Below are 10610 nucleotides of genomic sequence, written 5' to 3' on the forward strand. Positions count from 1 at the left end.
TTATCTACTAATGCCTCAAAAGGACTAAAAATAGCCAAAAATTATAGATTTTTGCTCATGAAATCGTGCTTCTCTTGATTAGACGGAGCTATATTTAGAGTGGCAAACCCGAATTCAAATTCTAGGGTCAACCTTCAATCCCACACAACATCAGAATCTCAATGATAACCAAATCACTCGAGCCACCCATCGGTCGTAATTCATGTGAAGTTCATGTTAAAGGGAAATTAATAGGGTTATATTGAATGCAAATTGGATGAAAAAAGTAAATTGAAACTATCATGCCATACCAGCCTGCAGCATAATCAGCAACTCTTCACCTATTCCATGCTTACCTCCACACAGCAGAAAGAAGCATTTTTTAGTCTTGAAGGAGTCACATCTAAAGCATTATGAAAACAAAATCTCGCAATCCTGGCAAAAATGACAACAGTATTGAGTAACTCAAAATTTGTGAGTAAATGATTGAAAATAATCTATGAACTATTAAATTTTTGTGAATACTCTGAAGTATTTCCAAGAAAAGGCCGTACCCATAAACTACAAAAACAAATATACAAACAGAATCACCGCTAGGCAATCTGCATCAAAATACAAAAATATACTACCAAAAAAATTTCCTTTCTAAATTGCTGCCTCGTAATACTAAAATACTACCCCCCCAAAAAAAAAATCCTTCCTAACTCTTTACTACATCTAAGGAACTTAAAAGAACCTATAAATCACATGCAAACATTGGTGATGAGAAGATCAATCATGCACGAGGCATGAATCTAGCTGTTGAAGCAGAAGAGTTTCATGCAAAGCCCTCTTCTATAACAAGCCCACATCATCACAGACCATGCACAATTAACCATACAAGAGAAAATTCCATGGCTGCTTACTTGACCTCCATCCTCTTAATGATTCTTGTTGCCTCAACCTCAGCACTCGACGAGGGCGATCTCAACAAAGAAATCACCATCTCGATGCAGGAGATGCAGCGGGCCAGCTACTTCACCTTTGTGACGCTGCTCAACATGGTAAAGGACAACATACCACAAAACACCACTTTCTTGATGCCAAGTGATCGAGCTCTTTCAAAAGCATCAATACCCGAAAACAAAACCCTAGAGTTCCTACTGAGGCACTCAATTCCCTCAACTCTTTTGTTCGACGAGCTGTCACATCTGCCAACTGGAACAACAGTTCCAACACATCAGCAAGATTATGCGCTTAAAATAGTCAATGGAGGGAGGAGAGATTTTCACCTCAATAATGTTCAGCTTGTAAGTGCAGATATTTGTGCTGCTGGAACTTACTTTCGGTGCCATGGAATATATGGAGTTCTGATGGAGGAAACCAATGAAAATACAGCAAATTGCTCGCAGAGAAGTCCTCCGACTGAAAGGGAAGTGGGACCATCTTCAGCTCCTCCTCAGCCATCACCACCACCACCTCCTTTGGAAGTGTCTCCAAGTTTGGCACCAACAATCAGCCCACCGACAATTCACTCCAATGATGGATTCAAAAAATCAAGTTGGCTTTGTCAAGGATCATTTACTGGTTTAGTTTTGTCCGTAGTATTGTCAGTGATGTAGGTTTCTTTCTATAATTCTAGAAGAGGTCTCCTTGAGGCTTACCTACTAGGGAAGGCATAGTTTCTGTTATCAGACATATGTTTTCTTAATGATTATTTTATTATTAAATCACACTGATGATGTCCAAAGATGAAGCTTCTGTTTTCATGAGATTATCATACCTCAATCTGCCTTCATTTTTGCAATCCACAAACTGGGACAAGACACCTGTCAATAAAAAAAGAACAAAGATATTATAATTAATTAGCAGATCTACATGTTCCCTAATACAATCTAATCATTTAACCATTAATCGGATCATGTTAACAGAAGATTATATATTGGACAAAACCAAAAGTAAGCGTGTGAAAATTAGACACTATTAATTACTGGAACAGCTTTTACACCTGAAATGTCGATGTTGAAGTACTCATCGTATGGGTAGCCAACATGACGCAACCCAAGAATTGACTTCCCAATGTCTTTACAGTTCATTAACCTTTAATCCAAACACAAAACATACCTTGAGACTCTTAAATCTGTCACAGATGTAATACATCAAGTATGGAAATATTTGAAACAGAGAAAAAAAAATTAGAGTGAAAAACACAAACACTTGCATCTTGTTGTTGCCTTAAATTTAGTAAGTCGAGAAAGAAACTTATCTTTCACGTTTGTAAAAGGCTCTACATATATCCAGCAAACTGTGGCACCTTATGTAAACATTGCATATTCATCTACACCAACCAACTAGTACTAATGTATGAATAGATCATAGCTATTGCATCACATATTCATTTCTTTATTGATCAAATAATACACACTTAACCGGTGTGCCTTCAACTGTAATACAATATATTACATAAAATATCAATGGTAGATGAAGTCATTAACTATAGAATACATCACTTAACCAGAAAGAGCATAGATTACATTAAACACACAGATAAGAGTACGTGAAATGAGAAGGAAAAAAGCAAACTAGCATTAACGTTAACAGGATAGTATGAAACTGTGTTCCAACCAACATGTACTGCTTGGGCTTGACTGTAAAAAGACCAGTCAAGACTATGGAGGTCAGCATTGAAATCATAGCTACCTACTGACAATTAACTGTACTAAATTATAGTCCTCATCGTTGTAACATATGATAAACTGTGAGTGGGCATATATCTAGCTGGAGCTATGCTTCAGGATAGTTCGAAGCATGTGAGATATTACTGACCACCCTCTTCTGTATTCTTTTGTGCTGCCTGTCTGTCAGAATCCAAAGGCCTTTGACGGTTGTCATCAAGAGAATGCTGGCCATTCCTCTCAAGCCTTATACCTTCATCTCCCTTAGTTGTGCCTCCAAGTCTCTCCTGCAAAATTTGAAGGCAATTTAAGTTCATGTCCAGAGAAACAGAACTTGAGGGGGTTTTTCAATACTAAACCCTTCAATATCCCCAAGTCTTATATCTTGTCATTGTTGCTCTTGAGTGAAGGGATTAATTTAAAATAATTTATAATAATTTGGGGACTTCATACCAAATTCAATTATTGGAGGGACTAGTTTTCGAACAACTTATAAGAATTGTGGGACCTAAGATAGATTTCAATGGTTCGAGGGACCAGTTTCAAAATATTAAAGATTTAAGGGACTAATATCAGACAAAAGACATAACTTAATTACCAGACAGATTAGGAAAAATCACGCACCTTAAGAGAGGTGTTCTGAGAAAGAAGTTGATCATACTCCTTCCTTATCTGGTTTAACTCTGCTCTGAGGGAAGCATTTTCCTCTTTCAAAACCTCAACCCGCTGAGCCAACTCTTCACACTCAGCCTGAAATTCATGAACACTAATAAGTCACGTTTTTCTTTCCTTTCTTCCTACAAAATGTAAAGAACCTATATACCAGCCATAAACAAAAAGTTTGGTCTTAATAAAGGATTGTAAAAAACAATGTTACAATGGAATGCCTCCATATATATAGATACATATTCCATACCTGCTTGCGCAATCTGGATCGACGAGCAGATTCCCTGTTTGACTGCTTTCTTCTCTGTCTTTTAAGTTCTCTCTCATCCTAATTTTTGAAGGTATTAAAGAGAACAAAAGTCAGAGTAGGTGATATCCAACTTAAGTGGCTGAAACACTTAGCGGAGTAACGTGAAGACAAGTCAACAGACTACAACAAAGCTCAATATGCAGTCCTACATCAAGTTCTGTTTGCTTTGGAATTTAACTTAATTTAGATGCTCTTGTACAAACATACATGGTAAAAAGAGAGTAAATGTATATTGTAGTCTGCAGATGTCTTTAAAGCTCCCCTTAACTAGGACAGCTATTCCATATCATCACCTATCTAAAAGCTACAGACTTCGGTTTGACAGACACATGATGGACAACCTTAAGAGGAAGATGTTGATGCGGGTGTATCTTCTCAGCGATCCCCATGGGAGCTTGAGGATAGATGATTCTCATGGTGGTTTGAGAATAGAAGCTTGGAAAATATCGTTGCCGAACGCAGATTTGTTTGTGCGACTGTAATTTCGAAGCTGGCACAAAACACATTATCGGTCGACCGACGGGTTCATCAGTCTACCGATGAAACCCTCCACAATTGTGGAAAAGTTTCTGCTCGATCAACTGATACATGATCAGTCGATCGATAAGCTGTTCGGTCGACTGACTAAGAGGATCAGTCGACCGATAAAGTTGTGCACGTCATGCACGTTCGCGATCAGTCAACTAACGGGTTCATTAGTCGATCGACGAGATTCATCAGTCGACTGATTACTAACATCAGTCAACCAATAGCAGGTTTTGGGCCGAATCCTGATCCTAGCCTGTTTTGGTTTTTAGGGTTTATATAAATAGAAACCTTAATGTTTTGGGATTCATGGGAGAAATTCGAGAGATTGGAGAATAGAGAGGTTTGTTTTCTTTATTCTAGAGAGATTGTGAGGAAATATTTATAAACAATTAATCTTCATAATCTAGAGAATGTATTTTCCTTCGCCATATCGAATTGTTCTTATGTTTTGTTGTTTTCTTCTCAAATACATCTTTGATAATTCCGCGATCAAAGGTGCTCGCATGGTGACTCGTATCAAGTTGGTATCAGAACAATCAGATCCTGTGAAGGGTGTATCTTGTGCATGGTCATTACTCGATCGCAATACAGGAAGCTAGGCGAGATTCTTGTTTCTTTGGAAGAAGTCTAGAAATCAAGAAAGAAGAAGATGACGAAAAACGATAATTCATCCAGAGTTGATGCGGTGGAGAAACAGATTGAGACAATCAGTTCGACTCTCATGGAGCTCATCGATCTCATCCACGGAGATGATAAGAAGGTTGAATCTTCGGCGGGGTCAAAGAAGCGACCTGTAGAATCTGATGGAGACGGTGAGATTTCAAATTCCGACGATGAGGTTGAAGTCGTCAAGACTGTTCCACATCAAGGGGGTAAGCGTACTTATCAGAATTTGAAAATTAATTTCAAAGTGGAGATTCCTATTTATGATAAGAGTGTCAACGTTGAAAGACTTGACGATTGGATCGAGCGTATGAATACCTATTTCACTCTCTATGGCTATTCGTCAAAGAAGAAGATCGTCTTTGCGACACTGAAGCTTTTCGGGCACGCATTGACGTGGTGAAAATCCTACTGTAAACAGGAGAAGAAATATGTGTCGTGGAGCAGGTTCGAGGAGATTCTTAGAAAGTAATTTTATCCGGTAGGATTACTTGAAAAGCGTTGGTACAAGTGGTATGACTTGCGCTAAAGATTCAAACAAACCGTTCAATAATACACTATGAAGTTTCAGCAGTAGGCTATGGTCCTCAACATTGCGACAGAGGAGTACTCTGTTTTTATGAAGTATATGACGGGTTTGAATGAATACATCCGGAAGGAGATGAAGCTATTCACAGTTGAGTCGATTACAGAAGCGAGCGTGAAGGCTATTGTCATTGAAGGCAAACAGAAGAAGAGCAACGAGACAAAGAGAGATGCCAAGCAAACTAGAGGCAAGTCTAGTGACTTCCAACCTAAGGAGGAGAAGAAGAAGGGCGATCCAGGGAAAACATGGCTGACTTGTACTCATTACAAACAGACAGGGCACGTCGCTGATCAGTGTTGGGAGAAGTATCATCATCACAAACTGAAGGGGTTGAAGGAGGAGAAAAAAACATATGTGATAGCACAAGGTCCAAAAGAAGTCTCAGGGATAACAGAACTCAACAGCAGTCTCAATCTTATGACAGGAAAGCAGACCGTGAGGGAGGACAAAGACCCCAGAGAGCAGCTCTTTGTTCTCAAGTTGCAAGTGAAGACCAGTTAGGTAGATGCCATAGTTGACTCAGGCAACCAGAAGAATTTGATATCCGATGTCTTAAGTTCAGAAGCTGGGTCTGAAGACGGTCAAACATCCAAAGCCCTGTCCATTGGGGTGGATTTAGAAGGAGGCGGGGTTGAGTGTAGTTAATTAATGCACTTTCAGACTTGCACTCTACGAGTCGTATATTGATGAGATCACCTGCGACGTAGTTTTATTGGATGTTTGTCAGGTTATACTGGGTAATCCTTATTTGTGGGATAGGTATACAGTCTACGACAGGCGGACCCAAAAGTACACATTCACCAAAGACGGCGAGTAGTTAATATTTCGTTCGGAGTCTCTTCCGCAGGAGACGAGCTTGATGACGGTGACTCAGACGAAGAGACTATTAAATACAAGCAAGAAGTTTGTCTTATTATTCATTAGACCTTACGAGGAACAGCTGAATAGGGTATGCTTAACTATCTTGAGCAAGCTTCGGGAGAGAGATCTTGACAGGTTGAAGGCCAAGTATGCAGACTTATTTTTGAAGATCACTGGACTACCGTCACGATGGAGTGTGGAGCAAGAGATTATGCTGACAGGGGAGAGTTCCTTGCCGAATATAGGTCTTTACCGCACATCTGTACAGGAGTCCGAATAGATAAAGAGGCAAGTTCAGGAGCTTCTGAAGAAGAAAGTGATAGTGTCGAGTTGTTCGCCTTGCGGATCGCTAGTGTTGTTGGTGCCCAGGAATAATGGAGGATGACGCATGTGTGTGGATTATCGGGCGCCCAACAAGATAACGGTCAAGAATCGTTACCCACTACCACAGATCAATGATCTTATGGACCAGTTGGAGAAAGCGAGGTTCTTCACAAAGTTGAATCTTAAATCTGGTTACCATCAGGTGAGGATTTGGGAGGATGACACTTGGAAGACTGCGTTCAAAACCAAGCAGGGCATGTTCGAGTGGTTGGTGATGTCGTTCGGGTTGTGCAACGCTCCAACCACCTTTATGAGATTGATGAATGATTTGTTGCGATCTTTTATAGAGGATTTTGTGATAGGTTACCTCGATGATATTTTGGTGTACAGCAGAACCTGGGAGGAACATCTTGTTCATGTCGAGAAGGTGTTTGATGTGTCGCAGGACGGTCAACTGAAGCTCAATGGGAAGATGTGCGAATTTGGAAATGACGAGTTGGTGTATCTCGGCTTCATTGTGGGGAAAGGCCAACGAAGGATAGATCCAAGAAAGGTGGTTATCACGAGGTGGCCAACGCCTAGGACAGTAACGAAAGTGAGAAGCTTCATGGGGGCTTGCCAGTATTTACGCAAGTTTATTCGATATTTTTTCACTTATGCGGCACCTTTACATGGTCTTATTAAAGCGAAGACTCAGTTCGAGTGGGGACGAACGCATAAGGAGGCTTTTCAATAACTGAAGAGAAAGATCTCTAAGGCACCGGTATTAGCAATGCCTAATTTACAAAGGACCTTCGAGGTAGAGACCGACGCTTCTAGCTATGCTATGGGTGCCGTGTTGACATAGGATGGAAAGCCAGTGGAGTACCATTCTAAGATGTTTACGGGTGCTATTCAGAACTATCCTACATACGATAAGGAGTTTTATACGCTCTACCAGGCGAACAAGCATTGGAGGATGTACTTGTTGGGTAAAGAGGTGGTTGTGCACTCGGATCACAAGCCATTGGAGTATCTACATGCCCAGACGAAGCTACAGCATGCACGACACATGAAGTGGATGTCCTATTTGATAGCGTTCAACATCGTCATTAGGTACAAGAAGGGGGCGACTAACAAGTTGACTGATATGCTATCTCGACCGCCAGTGAGAGCTTTGTTGGTGGTGACTTGTATTAAGCCATTGGTTCCTTTGGAGTATGTGCAGATGTACACATCTAGCAAAGACTTCAGCAGTGTGTTCGAGAAGGTGAAGGCTAATCGGAAGGGGGAGTACGAGCTCAGAGAAGATGATTTGTTGTATCGTGGAACATCACTTTGCATTACGAAGGATGACGATCGGTTGCAGTGGATTAGAGAGGCGCATACATCACGTGTGCAAGATCATTTTAGAATTCAGAAGACGCTTCTCAATCTTCGACGCCATGTCTTTTGGCCGAAGATGTTACAGAATGTTACCAAATATGTCGGAGGGTGTAAGCTATGTTGCATATCGAAGCCTTCTAACAGAAAACGGGGATTGTATCTACTGTTGCCAGTGCCTTCTAGACCGTAGGAGAGTATTTTTATGGATTTCTTAGGAAGGTTGCCAACGACCAAACGCGGGCATGATTACTTGTTCGTTGTGGTTGACCGATTTAATAAGATGATGATATTGATTCCTTGTAAGAAGACAGTGACGGGAGCGGGTGCAGCGCAGTTGTTCTTTGAGCATGTGTGAAAACACTTTGGTTTGCTGAGTTCGATTATTTCAGATTGGGATAGCATGTTCCTTTGGATATTTTTGGGATTCTTTGTAGAGTTTAATGAATATCAGGTTAAAGAAGGGCACGGTCTTTCATCCACAAACAGACAGACGAAAATAGTCAACCAGACTATAGTTCACATGTTGTGGGGATATAATTCCAGGCATCCCAAGACTTGCGATGAGAACTTATCATATCTTCAGCTTGCTTTCAATAAGGTTATTCACGGATCTTCGAGAAAGTCACCGTTTGAGACTTGTTACGGGTTCTTACCTCCAAGTCCGTTCGATCTTGTATTCTCTAGTGAAGCTACAGCCGACGGAAAATAAGGAAGCGAAAGACAGAAGGCTCAGCGATTTCTGGATAAGATTGCGCAAATTCACGTCGCCGTTAAAGCACAGTTGAAGAAGTCATAAGCAAAGTACAAGGTGAAACATTATCAACATCGAGTTCCTTGTAATTTCGGCAAAGGTGATATGGTGTGACTGAAGTTAGGTAAGGAACGACTAAAGGGAGAAGGAAAGAAGTTGAAGCCTATACGATATGATCCATTTTAGATTCCCGATCAGATCGGTAACAACGCCTTCAAGCTGGATTTGTCACCTTACTTAGCCATGTATTCGGTGATCAATGCCGAGTACTTGAAGTTGTTCGAGCCTCCATTGATGGACGATGAGGGTGACGACAAAGTGATATTGCCACATGTTGAAGACTTATGGTTTGATAGAGATGAGCCATTGAAAGAGGATTACATTTTGGAGCAAAATGTGACTACAACTAGACGAGGGACGAAGGAGTCGTTTTTGGTTAGACGTCAAAGCCAGGTTCCTAGCAAAGCCAAGTGGTTCAAAAAAAAAAAGGAGGAGCTCGAGAGTTTCCTCAGCTGAAGTTCTAACTTGAACGGGACTTTAAGTTCGTAAAAGGGGGAGTCATGATACAGGTGTATCTTCTCTGTTTCGGAAACTCAGCGATCCTCATGGGAGCTTGATGATAGATGATTCTCATGGTGGTTTGAGAATAGAAGCTTGGAAAATATCGTTGTCGAACGCGGATTTGTTTGTGCGACTGTAATTTTGAAGCTGGCAGAAAACACCTTATCGGTCGACATACGGGTTCATCAGTCGACCGATGAAACCCTCCATAATTGTGGAAAAGTTTATGCTCGGTCGACTGATACATGATAAGTCAACCGATAAGCTGTTCGATCGACTGACTAAGAGGATCGATCGACCGATAAAGTTGTTCACGTCATGCACGTTCGCGATCAGTCGACTGACGGGTTCATTAGTCGACCGACAGGATTCATCAGTCGATTAATGACCAGCATCAGTCGTCCGATAGCAGGTTTTGGGCCGAATCCTGATCCTAGCATGTTTTGGTTTTTAGGGTTTATATAATAGAAACCTTATTGTTTTGGAATTTAGGGGAGAAATTCGAGATATTGGAGAATCGAGAGGTTTGTTCTTTATTCTAGAGAGATTGTGAGGAAAGATTTGTAAACAATTGATCTTCATAATCTAGAGAAAGTATTTTCCTTCGTTATATACGAATTGTTCTTGTGTTTTGCTATTTTCTTTCTCAAATACATCTTTGATAATTCCGCGATCAAATGTGCTCGCACGGCGACTCGTATCAGATGCTTTGTATATTTGACTCAAAACCTAAAAGAGGACACAAAGACAAAGAGAAGGACTAAAGATTTTATAAAGTAATTATGTAATACAGATGAGACAGGAATAACTAAAACAAGACCTCAAGTTTATTGTATTTTACAAGGAACATAAACGGCTAGCAGGAAAAAAGATTAAAATGAAGGTACATGACTTAAGAAAGAAGTGGGAAATATATATAGCTCACTGACAAAAAAATTAAGGTTCTATTAAATCAGAAATCTAGAAACAGAATCAACACTTCAACATTACTGCATTAAAACAAGCGTGTAAAATTGGCATAAAGTATATAGGACAGCTTTTCAGATCTGGGGCACAAGCGTAAAATCATATAGTAGTTATAGGTATATAATAGAAATTTTTGAGAGAAAAGAAAGGTACTATATTATAGAGACAGCCACAAGAAAGAAGAGAGAGATTTTTTTTATTGAAATAATCAACAATTTTAAAACAGAAACCTGCATCCATAGTTCTGATGGACCACCAGGAACCATAGCTCCTCCAAGCGCAACAGCTGCCCCCTTAGCTCGTATTTGAGGAATAGGAGATGGGGTTGTAGCACTCCAGTAGTCCATCCCTATATTCAAGTTTGTGGTAGGACCTGCAATAGGTCCAGGAACACCA

General features: G+C 40.4%; 2 protein-coding genes across 2 annotated transcripts in view; one reads left to right on the top strand and one right to left on the bottom strand.

The window, feature by feature from the left end:
* LOC109822532 (FAS1 domain-containing protein SELMODRAFT_448915-like) lies at positions 484–1710 on the top strand. The gene has a single exon (XM_020388750.1). It carries the CDS (start codon positions 768–770, stop codon positions 1578–1580), a length of 813 nt encoding a protein of 270 aa, XP_020244339.1. The 5' UTR covers positions 484–767; the 3' UTR covers positions 1581–1710.
* Positions 2465–10610, bottom strand: part of LOC109822531 (bZIP transcription factor 68-like) — a 10781-nt gene continuing 2635 nt past the window's right edge. Inside the window, 4 exon segments of the mRNA XM_020388748.1 lie at positions 2465–2920; positions 3258–3383; positions 3550–3627; positions 10445–10610. The exon segment at positions 10445–10610 is cut by the window's right edge and continues 2 nt beyond it. Of these exon segments, the coding sequence (XP_020244337.1) occupies positions 2777–2920; positions 3258–3383; positions 3550–3627; positions 10445–10610 (514 nt within the window). The 3' untranslated portion in view covers positions 2465–2776.

This window comes from Asparagus officinalis, chromosome 8 (assembly GCF_001876935.1).
Source record: "Asparagus officinalis chromosome 8, Aspof.V1, whole genome shotgun sequence".
NCBI classification, from domain to species: Eukaryota; Viridiplantae; Streptophyta; class Magnoliopsida; order Asparagales; family Asparagaceae; genus Asparagus; species Asparagus officinalis.

Bases quoted from the DNA above. Each gene is read 5' to 3' on its own strand.
- LOC109822532 (XM_020388750.1), top strand. From the start codon at position 768: ATGAATCTAGCTGTTGAAGCAGAAGAGTTTCATGCAAAGCCCTCTTCT.